The 22,722-nt window shown below is 39.5% G+C and overlaps 1 protein-coding gene across 8 annotated transcripts in view; it reads right to left on the reverse strand.

Moving 5' to 3' along the window:
* The window catches only part of nrg2a (neuregulin 2a), a 93,446-nt gene that overhangs the window by 40,937 nt on the left and 29,787 nt on the right, over positions 1-22,722 (reverse strand). For 7 of the 8 annotated variants that reach the window (XM_016545138.1, XM_016545140.1, XM_016545136.1 and 4 more), the window contains exons 2-3: positions 8,334-8,502; positions 6,836-6,954 (exon numbers count right to left, since the gene is read on the reverse strand). In XM_016545138.1, coding sequence (XP_016400624.1) covers positions 6,836-6,954; positions 8,334-8,502 — 288 coding nt within the window. Of the gene's footprint in view, positions 1-6,835; positions 6,955-8,333; positions 8,503-18,081; positions 18,330-22,722 lie in introns of those variants that run through there. The other variant, XM_016545144.1, reaches the window with a different exon arrangement.

Here is a 22,722-nt window from a genome sequence, read left to right on the forward strand (position 1 = left end):
ATTAGAAGCACGTTAACTGCATGACTTCATTGGCGCCGGCGCAACTATAGGTTAAAGAGATTAAAATACGGGTACGCAAGTTAACAGGTTAAAGTACCAGTTTTGATGTTCATATTTATTCATCGTACTGTTGAACTTGACAGTATTTTCTCTCTTGTTATTTCATAGGGAGCTTCAAAGAAGACAAAGAAAGCCAGAGTCTCAGGTCAGCTGTGACCTGAAGAAGAAGAAGTGAAAATGCATGTGCCCTGTGTTTATCAGTATCCTTATGTTCATTGGGTAAAAAGAACAACTAAATAAACAAAGTAAAAATTCATTTGGCTGATTCCCCAATGTTTCTATAGATATCGCGATATAACGATATCATGAATTCTTTTGGCCACAATAACCGTGAATAATGATCAGCTTACTGTTACTTCCCTGAATTATTAATCAGTAAATCCCTAAGCAAAAATATTTAATTTCCTATTTATTTTACATTTCGGATAAAATATGACAAGGACATATTCCTAGACAGGTTTCGTGAGATTCACTCTTGACACACACCCACACCCACACCTGAACTCAGCAGTCTCCATAAAGATATATTGTGGAAATCAAAACAACAGAGCTATTTGGACTCTTGACAGTCTTTTGTTTGTTGATGTGTTATGTAAAGCCTCCCTATTTGTGCTAAATTAGGGCTGCTGTCACCAATTGTTCCTGTTGGACTGTAAATACAGTTCGCTTGCCATGAATCTCCCTGACTGAGGGCCGACACCGATCGTACTGCTCACCCGCACCGATCAATGTCTTCAGTTCCCTTACAGGCACTAGACATTCTAGCCCAGTCACTGCCAATGTCCCAAAAAGATTTCTAGCATCCTTTAAGCCCAGTTAATCTTGGCGTTTGGGCTGTCGGAGAAAAAATAGATTCTGTGTTTTGCAACAGAAATAGAAAGAGACAAGGAGGGGGGAAAGAAATGGCAGACCTGAATCAGAGGGGTCAATGTGGTTATCCCCAGTTTGACGCTGGCATTTTTAGGAGTTAAAATCCTTCATTAAAGATAAGCGATGGTTTATATTAGTCAAGTTAAGCAGAAATATATTGGCTTTCATCACAGAGGCAGGTGTTGTGTGTGTGAAGTAGTTTTGTGAGGAGATTCACAGTGGTTTGTGAGAGCGGGAAAGCGGCTGAGAGAAAGGGGGAGAGAGAAATTGCTGCTGGTGGGCCCCAGCATGACTGATGAGTTTGGAACAATCGGCCGCCCAGCTGCGTTTTCCATCAAACACATTCCTCTCACCTCACGCTTTCCCTCTGTCCCACTCGTTCACTCTGCGGCTGTAAGCAGCGCCCCCTAGGGACGTGATTTTTATGTGATGGACAGAAATACTTGAGCCATCTGTGGCAGGAATATTCTCGTATCTGTACGACCACAGGCTGGATTTCACATCATCCTATTTTCCACTGAAAAAGATATCTTTGGTTCTGACGAGATTGAATATGATCTGATTGTGTGCAATTGAATATCGCTCTTTTTTCATTTGATCCAATCAGGACCAAGGGGTCAACATTGAAAATGTGTTCCATGTGTGCAACTGCCCGAGGTATTATGCAAATAAAGTCCCAGTTGTGAACTTTTCTACAGATGTGACACACGCACAGCCCGAGAAACAAGCACAGTTTGTGTGTGCTGTAGAACAAAGACCGCATCAAACCCTCCTCAAATGGGCTACAGCCCGAGAATTCCCGATCCGGCATGCAGGCAGCACAGAGGAGATCTAAGAGAGGAATCACCTCGACTCGTCTTTGGCCTGGAGTTCTGGAATAACAGAGAATCCCATTTCAAAATATGTGATTCTGAAATCCTAAAGCACTTACAGTACTTTTATGTTTAGGGTTCTGCAAGAGCAGCATTTTAAACCTGTTATAAATACAATAAAATATGATGACTAAATGGTTATGAACATAAAACTTCCCTTACATAGAAAAGTGAATATAAAGTGAAACTGGACTCTGTTCTATTTTACATTTACATTTATTAATTTAGCAGTATTTTATAAACAATATGATACAGATACATTTTTAATTAAAAAAAGTAGGCCTAGTTGTGCGAAAACTGATTTTTTTATTTTTATTTTATTTCTGCTTTTTGACACAATAATGACTACATGATACTTAGACTACAACAATAAAAACATAATATGTATAATGGATATTAAAGCAATAAGCCCCAAGAAGCCATGGTTTACAGTGAATTTATAATAGCTAAGGGGCGTTGTTAGGCACGACGCGGAACAGAGTTAACCACGGCTTCACGAGGCTTACTGCTTTTATAAAACGGTTATTCCATATATGTAGCAAGGTTTCACAAAATAAAACAAAGAAAATAAAATGTAATGATATTAATAAAAACATTATTCTTAACATTAAAAACATTATTCAAACAATCTAGTTCCTCAGAAACAGTTGTGGTTGCAACAAAGTGGTTGCCAAGAAACACACAGATGTAAACAAAGGTGTATGTTTGTAGAGTAATTTACAACAGCTTCGAACGCGGCTCAACCAATCAGAATCAAGGACCAGAACTATCCATTTTATAATAATAATGTTTTCATTGTTTTTTTTTTTCTTAATAAGAATAAGAATAAATGTTATTATTATTATTATTGTTATTATTATCATTGTTGTTGTTGTTTTTGTTGCTGTTGTTGTCATTGTTTTTGTATCACTTGTTGCCATGTTACACATTTTACAAACAATACCAAAATTATTTATTAATTATTATTTATAAATAAATTATCATCTTATTATTATTAGTAATTATATTATATTATATTATAATTAAGTTACATGATATGTATAAAACAATGAAAGTATATAACATTATTATTATTATTATTAATGTTGTTGTTGTTGTAATACTTTACCATTTTATGTATTTTAAAAACAGTATCAGTAATTATTATTATTAATAATAATAACAATAATAATAATAATAATAATACAATATTATTATTGTATAGTTAAAAAACAATAATATAATATAATATTAATATGAATTATTATCTAAATTATTTTATTATTAATCCATAATGATTATTATTATTAATATTATTGCATGCCATTACATTTACATACAAATCCCACCCTACATTTTAGTCAAATTATTAGCGATTAGCGAAATATATAGCGAAAAGAAAATGAAGAGGTTTGTAGGCCAAGCTTATGAACATTAATCTACACGCTATTGTTTAATATGGGATAAGATAATAGCGCAGGGCATGAGGATGTATTGGTGCGACAGCACATTTGTAACACTAATACTGCTCTCTGCACAGGCTGATTGTTTTCCCACTAAGTATTCGTCCACAACATAACCTTCTGACCTTTTCATGTCCTGCTTCACTCGACTGGTGACCTGTGACACCACAATGCTTTGATAAACCAGAGTCACCTTCAACACGGACACGGACACAAACACACGGGAGCAGCAGGCAGTGAAGGGTGACAGCGCTGTGGTGTTGATCTGAGAGACGGCTATCATGGGCCTGCTGCACAGACAGAAGAAGCAGTGTTTGGGAGGCCCCCCGGGGAAGGGGGTGAGCTCTAAAATTGTCTGTTGTTTGTCTTCATTAAATGTAGTCCCAAGGTCACAGGGTCTCTGGACACCCTCAGCTCACCTCCCCTGAACAGCCATAACTTCAGCCCAGATTAGCTATAATTAATGAGTCCAATTACTCAGCTCACTAATCTTGTTAAATGTCCTGCTGGAAGAGCCAAAATATGCATGTGTGTGTTTACTGGAGTTGTTTAAAAGGGAGGGGTGTGATGAAAAACAGCCTTTATGAAGAGAGAGATTAATTTCCTGTGTCATACCAGCAGTGCAGCAGTGACAAAAATCAGCCAGCGATCTGATTGGCCAGCGGGGTGAGAGGCAGCACGTGATTGGCTGAATGCCTGGATAGAACTGTCGATCTACAACTGCATTACGAAATGGGTTTGAAAAAGCTGCCTCTGCAAAGCATCTGGCTCTCCTCCTCTTTATTGCTTTGTCTTCTGCTCTCTCTCCATCTTTCTTTCTGTTTCCTTCCTTCTTTTACAATGCCTCCCCGACCCAGTGCTTCTTTTCCCTATCGACCTCTCCATCTCTTGTTCTTCTTCTCAGGCAGATTCACAGATAGCACTGTTGCGTACAGCTGCCGCAGGCCATCAGCCAGCAATCTGATTGGCCAGCGGGGTGAGAGGCAGCACGTGATTGGCTGAATGCCTGGATAGAACCGTCGATCTACAACTGCATTACGAAATGGGTTTGAAAAAGCTGCCTCTGCAAAGCATCTGGCTCTCCTCCTCTTTATCGCTTTGTCTTCTGCTCTCTCTCCATCTTTCTTTCTGTTTCCTTCCTTCTTTTACAATGCCTCCCCGACCCAGTGCTTCTTTTCCCTATCGACCTCTCCATCTCTTGTTCTTCTTCTCAGGCAGATTCACAGATAGCACTGTTGCGTACAGCTGCCGCAGGCCCCCAAAATGGCATAGACAATCTCAACAGTAGCTGTTCAACTGATGACCTCAGGAAGAAATCAATCTCGTTAGCGACTGGAATAAATGAAAAGCCTGTGTTTTCCTCAACATGAGCATCATGCAAGCACTTCTTTGCACCATAGAAATTGCTAGAGCCGATTATCATTTCCAAACATTCAGGATTCCAATGAAATAACCAAAAATACTGATATGGGAGTCTGCCTCCACCTCACAGTAAAAAAAAAAAAAAAAAAAAAGGTTGTGAATTTCCTAATTGTGACCTTGAGATATTAGTCAGATACTTAAAAAGTCACAATGCGAGTCGACTACAACTGTTAATTGCGACATTAAATCTTACAATGTGACATTACATCTCGCAACTGCAACTTTGTTTCTCGTAATTGCGACTTTATTTCTCACAAAATGGCTTTATGTTTTGCAGTCCAGCTTTATATCTCACCATCCAACAATTGCAACACTTGTTTCTTATAACTACAATTTTATGTCTCACAATGTGACCCTAAATATCATAATTGCATAATTATATATTGCAACTGCACTTCTCTTAATTGTGACTTTATATCTCACAATGTAGATTTGTCTCGCAATTCAACATTATATCTCACCTTCTGGAATTATTATCTTGCATTTGCAACATTGTTTCTCATAATGGCAACTTTATATCTCACAATGTGACTTAATCTCATAATAGACATAGTTAACATGAACTAATGAAAAATACTTCTAATGCAATTATTAATCTTAATGACCATTTCAATATTTACTAATACATTACCAAAGGCTGTATCTGCTAATATTATTAAATGGAACTGAGCAAACATGAACTAACAAATGAACAGTATTTTTATTAATTAACTTTAGCAAAAAATTTATAAATACTGTATAGTTTTTAGTTAATGCTTTAACTTACATTAACTAATGGAATCTTATTGTAAAGTGTTACCCATAACAAATGCCATAACAATATCTCTCATTATTGTGACTTTATATTTCACAATTGCAACTTTGCTTCTCGTAATTGTGAATTTATTTCTCACAACGTGGTTTTATGTCTCGTGATTCAGCAGTATACCTCACTATATTTCACCGTTATGATTTTATTTCTCATAACTGCAACTTATGAGGCTTTATATGTTCTTTTTAACTTTATCTCACAATTATCTCTTTACTCTGAGACAGAAAAAGGGTTCCACAGCAAGAGTTGAACTTCTGACCTCTCAGACTTAAGCAAAAAATATTCCTCTGAGTCACATCAGGTCCTGCTCAGGTGGGGCCCGATCCCCCCCGAGACTGAAATCCTAGAATCGCCCTTTTCTGCACCGTCAGAAGGTAGGAGGCTGGGAAAACAGTGTATCATACAATCAGTTGAAGGTATTTCCTAAGCTGTTAGATTTACGTTTCTCCCCTGGTCACTTGAGAGCTTCATTGGTGGTGGCCTCATTCAGGTTGTTGATCTATGTTGCACGCTCTTTTTTTTTTTCACTTTATGAGGACTGTATTGGGGGCAGGCTCCTCCCCGAGCCTGGGGCCACACCACCTCCGATGGGCTTGGTCTTGCCTCCACCTTCCTCGTACCTGTGTGTGTGTGTGTTCAAGTTGGCTGCCGTGACACTGTGAGACTTGTTCTGGGGCGCCTGACATGCCGACAAACAATCAGAGTGAAACATACACAAACACACATATACACGCACCTCTCCCAACCCTCCTGCTGCTCTAAACCTCCACATGCAACTACAAAAATGCACAACGTAAAAAAAAAGGCATGCGAAGTATAAGTCATTCCTTTTGGAAAATCTATCTTAATTGAGTTTCGGAACACGTTCTTGAGCACCTTAGGATAGTAGTTGGTTTTTAGCTAATAAACTTGAAACCTGAGCTAGTCTTAGGCTAGTAGACTATCTTGGATCAGCCACAAATCAGATCCCAGCTGTTTTGAGAACATGATACAGCTACAGACCAGCTAATAACCATTTCAGATCAGCTAGAAACTAGTTTCCATGTTCTAAAACCCAGATACCAGCTTGAACTAGATTTTCTATCAGGGGTGCGATACCTGGAGTAATCTCAACTTGGAAGAGCAGCCAACTATGCACTTACAGATATGTGCAAAACCCTGACATAAACACACACACACACACACACACTTGTTTTTGAGTATTTTGCCCATGTTGTGATTTTGTGCACGTCTTCATATCTCACCACAATACATTTGTCAACAAAAAATAATGTATATATTTGGCAGCCCATAAGCAAAGACACACTCTTGTCTTCCTTCCCGCTGATCTACGACTTTAAAGAAAAGTTTTCACTTACCGCTTTGTACGTGTACTGTACTGGTGCCGTTGTCCTTCCCCAGAATATTCTCTGCCATACATGTGTAATTCCCAGAATCCTCCAGCTTTGCACTGCTGATCTGAACTTTGGAAGTTTTCCTTCAAGAAGAATACAGACAGAAACAGGAGAAAGAGTCAAGGATTCCACTATAAAATGTAAGAAGGAGAAACTCTCCAGAGAAACCCTCTGTATAAATTAGAGCTCGGTTCAAGTCTTTAAACAGAGATAAAACAGAGACATATGACACTCTGAGAATCCCAGTGAGCTTCACATTGCTTCCACAAATGGCTCTTTTTGGTGAAGAACATGACCAATGAATCAGTGAAATTAGACAAAAATCTCCTTTACCCTTAGATCATTTCTTAATATCAAAGATCATTTTAAAGGCAATTTACTCACTTCAATATCATTCCATACCTGCATAATTTTCATGGAACTCAAAAAGTAGATCTTTTTTTGAAGAATCTTCACACAGCTCTTTCTATATGATAACTTATAGTGACTGTCTGTCAAACTCCACAAAAAGACAAAAATGTACCATAAAGAATCATTAAAATTATACTCCATATGAATTGGATCATATGTTTCATTCTTTTGAAGTCATATGAAAGCTTTGTGTGAGGACCAAAATATAAGTCACTATTTACTGCAATTCTTTGGCTTCACTAATGCAGGCTTGATTCAAGCTTTGATGCATGTGTTACTTAGAACTGTCTTTCAAAGAGCTGCATGAAAACCTGGGGAAAACATGTATTATGTGCATTTATAACATTTTGTAACAACATAAGCTTAAAAGAATAGTCCACCCAAAAAATGAAAATTTTGTCATCATTTACTCACCCTCAAGTTGTTCCAAACCTGTATAAGTTTTTTTCCTATGTTGAACACAAAATAAGATATTTTGAAGAGCCAAACAGTTGTTGGTCCCCATTGACTTCCATAGTAGGGAAATAAATACTGTGGAAGTCATTGGGGACCATCAACTGTGTGATTACCAGCATTCTTCAAAATATCTTCTTTTATGTTCAACATAAGAAAGAAACACATACAGGTTTGGAACGACATGAGGGTGGGTAAATGATGAGAAAAATGTTCATTTTGGGGTGAACTATCCTTTTAAGTATATATTATATTTTAGAATCTTTGGACCCACAGGTTGGTAAACCAGCTTTCCCATCAGATTAGGAAGACCGACTTAAACCGGCTTAGATCATTTTAAACTAATAACACTGTTTTCAGCAGAGTTTTCATTTTTGGTGACCTATTTCTTTAATCGTGTCATTAACAATATATTAGACATGCATGCTGAAACACTTCACTTTAATTACAAGGGCACAGGCAGTCTTCAGCACACTGCCCATAAGGATAAAGCGCTTGACTTATGTGAAGTTCAAGATCTACACTTAGAACGTCTGATAAACGTCTAGAACTGGAGGTTGGATTCTGCTGGTGTGTGCTAGTGGACGTGCTGACTCACTTGCCGTTCTTGGAAATTTTGATCTCTTTGCTCTTCTTCAGTTCAGTGCCATCTTTGTACCACTTGTACTGCGGGGTGGGGTTGCCGGAGGCCTCACACCTCACAATCAGTCTGTTTCCTTCGTCCACCAACACAGGATTTTTCATGCGCTTCAGTGAGGGAGGAGCAGCTGAACAACAGAAAGAAAGAAAGAATATTGTGTTATACGTACTTATTTTTAACATCAACATGTAGTAGGGTTGATGCAGTGATGGAGCAGAAAATAAGGGAGGGACGCAGAGAGAGAAAAATCCAGAAACGTCTTTTAGCTGGCCAGATGATGTCACCAGAGACACTGGCAGTGTGAGGCAGTTCTCTCTTCGTTTCAGTCCAAGCGCTGAGCTCTCTCAGCTCTCAGGGATCAATGCAGCACATTTACAGCACTAAAACACCTGCATTTTGTGCTGCTCTTCACTTTTATGAACTCACACATGTGGACATGTTAAAATAACAACAGGATTCCTTGCAGTATCGGGGGTAACTAACTACACTAACAGCACTACTAACTTAATGGTATAGTTCACCCAAAAAATGAAAATACTTTCATCATTTACTTACCCTCCACTTGTATGAATACAGAAGACATTTTGAAGAATGTTGTTAACCAAACAGTTGACAGTAGCCATTGACTTCCATAATATCGGGAAAAAAAAAAAAAATACCCAATGGCTAGTCACTTGTTTGGTTATCAAAATTCTTCTAAGAATTAGAATTTTGAGGTGAACTATCTCTTTAACTTACATTGTTTTCAAGGTTTTCCGTTAACGAGTTAGCTTTTTCTATTAACAAAGTAGCAGTGCTACTTCACAAACTGAGGAAATAATCAAATGTGCTCTGCTAAATGGTCCTTTCTCATGTTTAGCGTTCGAAAGTCAGATTCATTTTTAGTGAATTGGTTTATTCTAAGCAGTCCTCTCTGTCGAAGCATTTATATGTCCGATTCATTCAAGTGAATCAGTTTGCACTAAAAGTCTCTCTCACTGCCATAAAGCATTAGAATGTCTGATTCATTTTAGTGAATTGGTTCATACTAAGTGGTTCTGTCAAAGTGTTAATATGTCTGATTCAAATCTGATTCAAATGAATCGGTTCAGGCTACACGGCTCTCTCTCTCTCTTTGATAGGAAGCGTTGGAGTGTTCAGTTCGGTTCATACTAAGCAGTCCTTTCTGTAAAATGTATGATTCATTCAAGGGAATTACCTCGTGCTAAATGGTTATCCCTCTGATATGAAGTGTTGGTATATTTGATTCATTCTACTGAATCAGTTTGTGCTAAACAGCTTTCTCTCCCATGCACAGTATTGGAATGTTTGATTCATTATTCTGAATTGGTTTGTTCAGATCTGTTTTAAAAATGATTCACACAAAAAGCAGAACATTTAGCTGATGTTGTTTTCAACTCATTTTTATAAAGTAGTGTATATTCTAGTTTATAGTTGTTTATTTGATTGTTCAAGCATTGTTTTGTGCTAAAAATATGCTACTGCTCTAATTTAAAAAAACAAAACAATTGGTTATAAACGTAAAAAGATACCTACCCCTTTTGTAGCCTAAGTTAACTACTTTGTTTCAAATCAACAGTATTTGTCTCACTATTCAAGGAAACCCTAGAAATTAGGATTGTTATTACTCATGATTTGGTGACTTAATCTTATAATTTATTAATTAGCTAAACTTACTCTAAAGATCAAAATCCATCCAGAGACTTTAATCCCAATCAATCTTCTAGAATGAGATAATGACCTTAAAGGGGTCATAGGATGCTACATGCACTTTTACAAGTTGTTTGAACTGAAATGTATGTTGGCAATATTTTCTCCCGACATCTGAGCCGCTGAAGAAGCAGAGGATTACATTGTTTCTGAAGGGAATGCGCCCCCGATCTACATAAACATAGAGGACTTACAATAACGTACAGTATTTGAAAAATAATGTGTTTTTTGAACATTAAAGCATGTCAACATATTCTGTTACACCAAATACACAAAATAATGATCTTTAAAAAAGCATCATATGACCCCTTTAAGACCCTAAAGAATCATATCAACTTGTGGAAATTGGGCATCCTATGACCCTTTTAAATAAATTTGTTTTGAAAAAGCATGTCGTCAAAACACCAATGTTCGAGAAGAAAGCAGAGAGGCTTAGCTTGTCTTTAACACATACAGTATTTTGAAATTATGCAAGAACGGCAATTGATGACTTCATAAATTCTAAAGAGACACTCAATCTCAGACAACAGTCAAAACACCAACAGAATGGAGGACAACAGTGCTGAAAGGAGGTGAAGTTACTACATGTGGGCCGCCACATGCCCAGACGCTGCCATGCATAGTCACTCAGGAAATGCATTATGGGATTAATGCAGACTCAGACAGCAATCACAAGGCTTCAAAGAGTTGCGGTTCCACATCCGAAGGGCAGAACTGGGCGATGCTTTTTGGCTGTACCCTACTGTCCTGGATGAGAGAAAGGCGCATGCTGCCCCAAGGCTGGGGCAGGATTCTGTGTAGCTCTTTGGGCCTTCCCAAAGTGAATCCATGGAGGCACTTACACTTTTACAATGGCTACCTCTTTATTACTTGTCAACGCACATGATCAATACCCAATTAAAGCCTTAAGCTATTATTGCAAAAGATAGCAAGCATCAAAAAATAAACGGATGAGAATACACAAGCATTAACATCAATTAGAAACAGAGGTTGCTAAAATAACCAACAGTCATCCTAATTTTGGAACAACTGTCCCACTTCCCTGTCCCAGTAAAGGCAGCTGTTTTATCCGAACGTCTGCTTTCATGGCTGAATGATGCAGTCTGTTCTGATGTTGCGTAGCTCGAAGTAACATGACAGTCTCTGGCACAATGTTTGGATTGTACTGTCAGTCGAATAACGTCTCAGGTTTCCCATGACAGCCTATAGTGATGCGCATTCTCTCAGAAAAACCACCAAGTGTCCGATGTGGTTCTGCTCCACACCATTTAATGCTCACTGCTGTCGTTACCCCTCGGAGGCCATTAGACTGATGGGATACAGTGCGCCAGCAACGCAATTCTTTGTACAAATATTTAAAGACACTGTAATCTCCCTGTATATTTGTGCTGAATGAAAGCGTACTGATTAATCGCCTGAAAACCTCTTGAATTAAATAAGCACAGTTTTCTTTTAATTAAACAGAAAAGTTAAAGATGTTCAATAAAGAAACAAACATCAACACTGACTGAGAAAAAAGAAAATGTCACTGGAGTTTGATTTCATGATACTCAACACATGAAAAAAAAACTGAAAACTTTGTTGTCTGAGCCTTTATGAGAACTAAACCAATTTTATTATCTGTCTAGAAGCTGGATGAGTAAGCAAAGGCCTTTTTTCCGACCACAATGTAACTTTTACTCACCCTAAACTCAGGGCACCTGCATCATTACTCAGCATGCCTTTGGATTGACTGTGTTGTGCAACACAGCTTATGATGAATTCAAGCCGAGTAAGTGTGTGTTTTGCATTACACACTGCACAACGTCCGTTACTGCGACTTTATCGAAGAAAGTGTGAGTGACAGGTGCATACTTGCGCATAACGCCTAAGTAAGTTGCATTGGGGCCGAATCGGGGGTCGAAAAGGTCGTGGTTAAGCACATGACGTGTATGTGAGGGTTCTGTGGAGAATGACTGACATGAAGCATCTTGTTCAGAGTTGCTTTTGTATATGCAGGGTGATACTTGCCCGTGTTCAGATAAGAAGGGTGGGGTGTCTGATTTGTTCGCTTCATGTTTTCCCGACTGCAAAGTAATACTCATACTCCATGACCATGACAGAGTCATTCTAGAGTATTCAACCTCATAAAGAAGATCAAACAGAAGTATGGGGTTTATTAAACTAGGCGCTGAAAACTGTCAAATCATACTTAAATGGCAAGTCATAACTAATGCCACATGTGCGTGATACATCAAGCATTATCTTGTCTCAATTTGAGGAAGAATAAAGCACTACACAGCCTGAATAATAACCAGCAGAGATGGAAAACCATTATTCTTAGAGTTTATTGCTCATTTAACAGCTTCTGCTACTGTGGCGGGAATGTTTGTTTGCACTTCCTGAGCATGTAGATTATTTCTCCATGCCACCCCTCATGTAGCGTATTTCATCAGAGCTTTAACACAACTGTCACACTTTTACGAGACGCATGACACTGTCTCGGTGGCCCTGCCTGTAATTCAGAAATGGCCATAATTCACAACCTGAGGGACAGTGCCAAATCTCAGTTTAAGCTGGCGAAATCGTTCTGTGGTTAGGAGAAATGGAAGGATTATGGAAAAATGTATAAACCGCACAATCTTTGCTATCAAGCCACGGCACAAATCGCAGTTCTTTCGCCTTCCTGCTGTTTCCAAGGAAGCAAGCGTTTATTTTCACTTTCATGTTATGACACATATCTTGTTTGGATACATAGTTTCAGTATTCCAAGAAAATTCCTCACGCAATAGCTGTCAGAGTAAGGTGCAACACTGTGCTGAAGGTTTATGTTTAAACACGGGTGTGTGGCATGTGTGTGTTCTTGATTCAAAAACAATTCACTGGATTTTTGACAGTCTTAAGCATTATTTTAGCAGTATTTTGATTATACAGCTATGTTTTAGGAAATATAGTTCCTGATAAAAAAATTAAGAAAATCAGCACAACATAAATATAACTAGTGTTATACTACATTATTTGAGAGTAATTTGAAAAAATATATTGTTGTTGTTATCATTATTGTTATTATTATTAACAATAATAGTAAGTTTAATAAGACATTTCTTTATTGCAGTTGATTTCAGTTTTGAAAAAAAATCAACCCCCTTTCATCCACACTGATTATATGTAATTTTAAAATAATACAATCAAGAGTTTTTCTCTTTCTAAGAGTTCACTTTTGGCAAAGTGAGTGCATGAAATAATATCAAAACAGGTTTGCATATCATTATGAAACAGCTTTTGAAATAGAGTTGCAACCTCAACTGCAATTGAGCAAGCATATGCTTGGTATAAAACAGCCACATAAAACTTGATTCATCAAGACATATTTCACAACAGAAAAATATGCTTGTGCAATGGAATTTGGCTCTTTATTTTTCTTTTCATTTGACAATGCAAAATTAATCGCTAACATACTGAATAAATATTCTGGGGGAATTCACTAAGAAGGAACTGCAAGCATCGTCTGTTGTTTAAGCACCTGGTTCACTCAAGGAATTATGCAAATATTTTATGCAAAAATTCAGTGGTGAGCATATACTGCATGGCACAAGGTCTTTTCCGCTGTGGAGGATGCAGCAAACCACCGCAATTTGGCATACTTTACCGGTATTGTACTGCATTCCTGCACAACTGTGATGCACATACAGTGGGTACGGAAAGTATTCAGACCCCCTTAAATTTTTCACTCTTTGTTATATTGCAGCCATTTGCTAAAATCATTTAAGTTACTTTTTTTTCCTCATTAATGTACACACAGCACCCCATATTGACAGAATGCTTTGAAATGCAGACAACACAGTCGTGTCTGTTCTTCGTCATTTGATCAACATTTAATATTCAACAAAGTACATTGTAATAAAATTTTATTTCCCATCAGTAATAGTTTGACATTTATCACACTAACCAAATAGTTTCATGCATTATCATACTAAACAAATAGAGTTTGGTGTATAAGGATCAGTGTTAGGGAACGTTACTTTTAAAAGTAATGAATAACAATATTGCGTTACACCCTAAAAAAGTAACTAATTGCATTACTTAGTTACTTTTTATGGAAAGTAATGTGTTACATTACTTTTGCATTACTTTTTCTCATCTGGGCTGGGCTTGTTTGTTTGTTTTAATATAAAAAAGTTCTATTTTGGGCAAATGTAAAAGTGCTTTTACACCAAAAGTGAAATGAGTAAAGGGCATAAAAAAGACCTTTCTGATGTGCTGCCATTCTGTATTGCAGTTCAACACTCTTACGTCAGCAATCAAACACATGTGATGTGAATTCAACAAAAGCAATGTTTAACTAAAGTCATTTTTGCTTATTCGTATAGTTGAATTGGATCATCGAAGGTCAGCAGCAAAGACACTGGTTAATAAATTGGGATTAAATACTTAAAGTATATTTGTGTTATTTAACATTTAATTATTGCAGGTTTGCGTCATATTCTGAGTTTGCATTTCACTGTTTTTTAATCATTTTGAGAAATAGAGAATATGTTTTGGTGCAAGTGAGATGAGTAAATGCATGTTCACATTTAGTCTAGAGCTACAGTAACCATCATGTTTACACAGCGCATAAAACGCCTCTGCACTTACTCCCGATTTCGCTCAACATCGGGACAGGAGACCTGTCAGTCAATAAATAGGAAAACACAGTAACTGGTGTTACTTATTTGAAAAATGAACTCTGTGATATTGTCTTGTAAAATAAAAAGAAATGTGTTACTTAAATAGTTACTTGAAAAAAAGTAATCGGATTACAAAATTCACGTTACTTGTAATGTGTTACCCCCAAAACTGATTTCACGAGTTCGTGTGCCCATATAATCTTAGCATTAGTGGTAAACAGATCTGGCTTGATGTCTGCAATGGAGGGCTCAGAGAGACTATTCTATTCGAGCTCCGCTAACCCCCCTATAGACAGAAAGATAAATAAATACATATGCATAAAAAGGAGGAGATGGGGGGGAGGAGGGATGCCGAAAGAACTAACAACGGAAGAGGTAAGAGGCTGGTTTTTATACTTGGATATTAACTGGAAGATTAGATGGGCGTACTCCTCCCGTAATCTATACTAAACCAAATTTACATTAAAAATGCTGTTTCTACTGAAATGTCAATGCAGTTAGTTGATTTTAATACAATGCATTTTAAAGGTTATTGAACAAAATTGTATATGCACTGAAATACCACCCAAAAAAGTGACAAGATCATGTACTGAATATGTCCCTCAAATCTGAAAAATTTTGACAGAATGCTTACTTTACAACTCATTTAAGAAGGTGCTCCTTCTTTTGTGCCAATATGATCCTAAAACACTTTAATATCCTCATCCAAACAGAAACACTTCTGAATGCCAAAAGTGGTACAAAAATAAACAATGCAAAACGTCCTGTCATGGGAATGCCTAACATGTCCAGTATATTTCCTCCTTACCTTTTGTACAAGTGGCATGTTCCAGCTCTTACCCACACAAACACAAGATTCACACGTATGCGTTGTTACAGATAGCAAAGCCTGTTTTTGAGGAACAGTACATATCCATAGCCTGAGGAGATGCTGTGCTCTCTCTTGCGGCTTGACAAGATGTGTGATTCAACCGTCATGAACAGCAACGGCCAACGTGTCGCCCGTATGTTGCCGATCAGATACGATTCACCACAGTTATAATATCCAAAATAAGAATCATATGTAAATATATGATTCATCACATAAAACCCCTTTTATAGTTTTCTCTTCCTCCTTTAAACACGTAATATAAACAAGATAAGTCCAACTTCAAAATTATCACAGAAAATCTGAAGAGACCTGAAGAGAAAATGTGGAACATTCAGGTCTCAGCAGTTCCTATCTAGCCACAGTTTTTTAAAAGACTAAATAAAACCAACTGTTATGTAGAGCTCACAATCACAAAACTGAGCAGGATATCTGTGTCGACATTGAACAATTTCCAGATTATTCTTGTGTATAAACTAAAAATGTGGTTTATCACTCAGACACAATGACAGAAAGCCATATGCATGTGTGGTCTTGGCAATCGGTTTCGTTGCGCGTATGCCAAATATAGCCGCATGTTAACACAATCAATCACTTCAAAAATATGTATATAGTTTGAAATCCTTTTGGTTGTTTTTTTAAATAGATCACAGTGTAAAACATGCCATTTCTCAGAATTATCTACTGCGTATTCTGTGATTCAGTAAGCACTTTGTTTAGTCACTCATGATTCTCGCTTTTCTTTCATGTCATTTCAAAATCAGAACTGAGCTAAATCAGGACCCCGTTAAATTTAGCAAGAAGGTGTAGTGTAAACTAAACCGGAGTAACACAACTACACACAGGGTTAACACAAATGTCTTCTCTCTCAAGAGGCACTGTATAAAACTTCTCCTGGGCACTTTTTTTAAAAATTCACAGCTGCGCTTTGTTTCCGTAGACACAGCACAGGTGATTAACATCGCTCTAAGAAACTGTTCTTCTGTACCACATCACACACACTTTGACGTATATCTGTGACCACAGGCAGGCGAAAAAACCACAGTCTATACAATGTTATGTCTTACACAAGTACAAGCACACTATGTTAAATTACACCTGTGTTAGTATTGTGAGGTCAAGCGTGTTAAACGACAGAAACTGGGACCACATAAAAGCTGGGGAACACAATACTCTCTCTCCCCCTCAAATCAAGCCTCGGGGCACACAGGGTATGGAACACCACCCTCGAGAGATCGGACACTGAAAGACTCAGACATGTCTGTAAATGAATGAGAGGAGACACAATACTGTGCCTCCTTGTCTTCACCTGCTAATGTAATTGAGGAGTTTCATACCAAGGTGAATCTCCCAAGCAACTCTGAGTGGAGACTCAGGTTCGAATCCCGACTTAATATACCATCTATTTTTTTTTAACTGAACTGACAACCAGCATTAATGTATATTGGTTGGATTCAAAAGAGCAGCTTTGGCAATTCCTAATAGCTCCTCTAGTACGCACTGGAAAATAGTATGTTTTTTGAGCATGGACTAATGACAGAATTGTTAGGTTTAGAGCAAGTTTGCACGGACTAAATATATTTAGACATGTGAATAGGTGACTTCAGTCACAGAGTTTTAAACAAACAATTTTTTACAACATGCAACTTAAAGATGTTTTACACAAAAAAATATTTGAGGCATATGCCATCTGGAAGGGGTATGATGCTCCCTGGAACAGGGGAAAGATGGGAGCCTTCTATGAGAAGGGTGAATCATCCCATCATATACTAGCACAATGGGGTATGTGACCAGGCAAAAAGGGATTTGCCTCTTTCCCGCTGTGTCTCCCTCCTTGACCTCAGGGTCAGACTGCAGTAAAAAGACATGACTTGCAGCAGTGTAGAGCAAAAGAGAAGGAACTTGTGCTCTTCAGCCCTCATTCAAGAAAATCTAAGCCATGACGTTTGAAAGGTTTCACAGCAACAACCATCTCCCTGAAGTGCAATCCAGTGGAGAAACAGTGTGGCAGCCACTTGCAGAAGAGTAGAGACCTAACACCGGCACAGAAATACGAGCAAGTCCTTTAAAGGTACTTGAGGAACGAGAGCCTTTGGGAGGCAGCCCACAATTTGGCCCGAATCTCAGCAACAATGCAGCTCATTAGGCGACAATATGCAGAAATCAGGTGAGTGGCGTAGGTGAGAGTGCTGGGAAAAGCCGTTACCGCTTGTGACATAAGAAACTGGAATAGGAGTTTATCAAGGACTTTAGGTAGCACGCCAAACTGGATGGGGATCTGGCTTGCACGCAAAACACACATTAATGCAACAATTGTGTACCTACGCCACAAAGGCTAGATATGCTGCTACACGTTGACTGCTTTAGGAGGTCTACCTGTGTGACAAACATATGCAGCAAGCTTTGACAAGACAGTTTGTTTCACACCCCAAAACCCCCTCCTGCCACAGGCACACACACCTTGCGTATGTTTTCTATTTACCTTCTGTGGGATCTTTGCTCTCCTTGCGTCCTTTCTTTCCTCCTCTTTTTTTCCCATTCCGTTCCCTCTTCTTACCCTCTGACATTGTATCAGTACCAAAAAAAGAGTGAAAAATGTAAATCCACAATGGAAAGAAAATACAAGTAGTCCTATGGGGAGTGTGACTGGCGCACTTGAGACTCTGAACTTGTCAGAGCGTTTGGGCTCCTATATACACTCACTCTCTCACATCACAGAGGAAACACCTACTTGCAGCATGGTGAGAGAGAGAGAAAATAGAGAGGCGAAGACGGTGGAAAAGAGAGAGGGAGAGAGAAGGGGAGGGGAAGAAAGGGAGGGAGCAAAGGGAGGCATTTCCCATTGCTGTCAAGCAATTAACTATTCCCTGTCTGGATCTTTCAGATCTTTCAGTGTCTTCCAGGCCCTGGAGCTGGTGCTTGGAGACAACACAGTGCTCAGGCCTTCCTGTCTCTTTCCACCTCTCTCTCGCAGTCTCAGGGCAGCAGGAGCCTCAGCTGATCTGTAAAGCTGACTCCTGGCTGATCTCTCCCCCACACACTGCTCTAGCACTATTGGAGACAAAAAACATTCACTCAGCCAAAAGCATTCAGTGACACAGCCACAAAAAGGTCAAAATACCATAATTCCAAAATGTTTGATATCGGAAAATTATGCATGTGCGACATGACACAAAACAATCCTACTGTTCTCTCTCTCTTTATTTTTATACTCCCCAATGTCCCCCTCTGCCTCTCCTGCTCTCTTTCTCTTTTCCCTCTTTGCTCCCAGTTTCCCATCCTCTACTGTAAACGAGTCACAACACGTTCCTAATAGTGTCGTCAGGAATCCCAGCAGTGAGCACGCAATCACAGACTAGGAACCTAGTGAGAGCACAGAAAACATAATGCCACAAAGCTACACCTCCAATGCCTGTGCAGCAGGTACAAGAGAGAGGGATAAAGAAAGAAAGAAAGAAAGAAAGACAGGAAGGAAAGAAAGAAAGAAAACAGACAGAAACAAAAAAGAAAGAAAGAAAGAAACAAAAAAGAAAGACAGGAAGGAAGGAAGGGTGGAAGGATGAAAAAAGAAGCAACCATAGTAAGAAGACAAACAGGATGGAAAAGGAATGAAGGAGGGAAGGAGGAAAGAAGGTTAGGAAAAAAGAAAGACAGGAAGGAAAGAATGAATGAACAAAAGAAGGAAGATAGGAAGGATAATAAGAAAGAAAGAAAGAAAGAAAGAAAGAAAAAGAAAGAAACATAAGATGTTATAATGGGAATAAATCTAGCAGCCCCACACGGACAGTTTTTAAGGGTCCATCCAAAAGCTTGGGGCACTGGTTGGCAGGAATCCAGTCACATGATTCTTGAGATGAAAATATCAGAGGCCATCATAAATAAAACACAGTGTCAGCATCACTCTACTTCCATCTTCTTTCCCCCTCAAAAAAATATGACTAGGAAGGAATAGGAGTTAAACTGGAAAAACAGTTCAACTGCCATTTATATGACACCAGCATTGGAATGAAAGATGGTAGAAGAACATGGCTGAACTCTACAGTGTGCAGCAAACAAGCTACACATACAGTACAATTCATTTCACTGTCTCTTATCCCTTATGACTAACGCTGATAAGTCTCCTATGAATTATGAGCTTTGTAGCATACAAGTTATGTCATGTCAGGGCCCATATGGAATTCAATTTGGAAATAACAAACAATGATGATACACTTAAAGAATTAATATTTTAGAAGACTGTCACATGTTTCACTTCAATCAAAGGGTGAGCGCTAAGCCCAGATAATATTAATGCTGGCGGCAACAGTGTTACGGGTTCAAATCCGTATGATTGAATGTTGTATTGTTGTGCCTCTAAGCAAGGCACCAAAGCTCAGATAAGAGCCGTGAGATACAGTATCAAAAGTGTCTTCATAAGGGTTTCCTCCAAACAACCTTGTATCATCATTTTCATCGAGCAAGATGCACCAAGACCAAAATCTGTCTGACATGATGTCATTCTGTAAACAAACCTCTATTCATAATAATGCAACAACGTTATCCTCCTATCATCCAAAAAAAAAACTAAAAAAACATCATGGAACCAGCACCTTGATCCCAAAAATAGAGGCATTTCGTAATTCCGTCTCCACCACAGAGTACAGAGTAACATTTCATCAATACAAGGTAGACGGTTGGGGGTTATGCCAGAACCCAAACAGGATTGGAAGAAACGTTAGAAAGATGGTGACGAGATTGAAAGCATGATGGAGGAAGTGGAAGATTACGTGCGGTATGTGGTGAGTCACAAAACGTGCTGTGGTATCGAGACCTCGCCACGGGGCTTCTCATGACTCTAACCTCCTTGGAGCCATGTCATCATTTACCTGGTGGGAGTGTGTGTGTGTGTGTGTGTGTGTGTGTGTCCAAGGGGGCGGGAACTGGCATGTCTCAACACATGCAGTGTAGCCTCCACTTTAGAGAAGATCAAAGTGCCACGTTGTAGGCATAAACAGTGTGTGTGTGCATGTGTGGAAGTGCTTCCCTCACGACAGCTCTTTGCGGTGAGTGAATCTGTCAACGGTAATGACACTGAGCGGGATTTGTAGGTCACCCTCCCCTCGTTGCCAGGCATGATGGGACTTGTTACCCGACCTGCTCTCTCCTCTCTCCTCTCTGGCACCTATGCGTGTATACATACACATGCAGAACTGTGAGATCTGCAGGTATCCAAATACAGTTGCTGTTCATTCAGAGGGGAACTCCCTTAAAAGATTATTTCCTCCATGAAATGCAGTAAGGCTCCTGTGTTAGATTTGCCCTACCATACTGCAGAAGTGAATGCGTTACATTTACTGCACAGGTATTGAGCGTTTCTGGTGGGCGGGGCTGACATCACGGCATACAATACCACCAGTGCTATGTTGCAATATGCTGTTACAAGGAGTTGCGGAACAAAAGGAGAAGAAAGAGAAAACATTGGGTGTATCAGCGACTTGTTTTGCTTTATTTTTGCTGTGAACCATCCACCTGTCAAGAAGCACGAAGCCCTCCAGCTCAAGGTGAAATTAAAGACTGCGGTGTGACATGGACGGGTTGCTCGATGTAATGACAGCCATTCAAACAAAAACAATAGATATAGGAGACAATACTCAAAAATGGGGCACTGTCGTGCTTTCCCACTTCTATTCGGTCTTTAGGTCTCTTCCCATCCTTTTCCCTCTCCTGGCTCTGAAGTGTTCCTCTTTTCATCCATTACATACTGTAGCATCTGTTGTTTCTCAACATCGGTTACCCACAGGCGTTCGCTGCTCTGATCGGGTGGGTGGGGATGCCTGACATTAAGAGTAAATAAAGAGAATGTGAAGCCACCCCCTTAAAAGTCCTGGATTGGACTCTCCTGGATCTCTCCCACTCCTGTACCCTCACCAGGCCCCATCTATGCAATTTGCTGCACCCCCTCTTAACTTCCTTAAAGATCACAGCAGATAAGTGTAGCCCACCTCCCCCTCTACCAGCCTCCCGCTGTACCTGCACACCATCACACATATACACCGCCCCGAGACACTGCTGGCATTTCACGAGATCGGTGAGTTTATCTTTGGAGACCTAATGGTTTTAAACACCCATCTGGTTGTTTAGATCTGCATGTTTCTCCTAAGGCATGGTGTGTGTGTGTGGGGAGATGGTGGATCTGAGTGGGAGGTAAGGGGATGCAGATCCCTGCCCTTAACACTCGCCTGTTGACTTGACTGAGAGATGAAGCAAGGGCAGCCGTGAGGTGGAGAGGCACTGCAGAGGCAAGGATAAACTGAAGAAAACATGCATTGTCAATTTCGACAAACTGCTCAAATGGCCAACAGTTGTGTTTGGTGGTGCCTCAATGGGTAGAAATGTTGGGATCGTCATCAGTGAGGACGTGCTGATTCTAAATGAGACCTGGGTACAAAATCATTGGATGCAGATGTGAACAATCAGGCCCATGTCTGTCCCCCACCTTAAATTTTGAAGACAGCTTGAACTAGTCTGTAGGTAGACCATCTGTGAACGATCAGGGTGCCCGGTGCCTGGGAGCAGGGCATGTTTCTAATGCGGAGCTCCTTAAGGGTCGGAAAAGGGTCAAATCTTAATCTCTTTGAAGGTATATCTCTGAAAAAAAATCACACACATCCGTAATGGTAAAGGAAGGATCTGTGGTTCCAGGTGCCCTCATCTGCGCAAAAGGCAGAGTGTGGGGTCCGAGACATCCGCCCCATCAGACGGATGTCTCGAAGCGCTCACAAAAGCTTGACCAATCAAAGTCAGCAGGACCCTGTTGTACCACTGCAGTGGTCAAATTTCGGGCAGATGAGCCATTGAACTTCTAACCACACTGCCATGTGTGTTGTAGTAAACAACCATCTGTGTTTGTGACCACAAACAATAAGACGTGTGAATGAAAAGGCAGAGTGAGCGTGAGCGATTGCATGCATTGCGTGCAACAGAGACCGAGGAAGAAATTGTTCACAGGCAACCTGCATATGCTTGACTACGATCGGGATAAGTGTGTAAGCATAAAGAACCTTGCCCCCTGTGTGCATGCGTGTACGTTCAGGTGGTTAATGGTGAGATGGTGTGAATTCAGCCCTGCACCGTTTCTGCTGTG

Source organism: Sinocyclocheilus rhinocerous, unplaced genomic scaffold, assembly GCF_001515625.1.
Source record: "Sinocyclocheilus rhinocerous isolate Xijiao unplaced genomic scaffold, SAMN03320098_v1.1 scaffold69, whole genome shotgun sequence".
Taxonomy (NCBI): Eukaryota; Metazoa; Chordata; class Actinopteri; order Cypriniformes; family Cyprinidae; genus Sinocyclocheilus; species Sinocyclocheilus rhinocerous.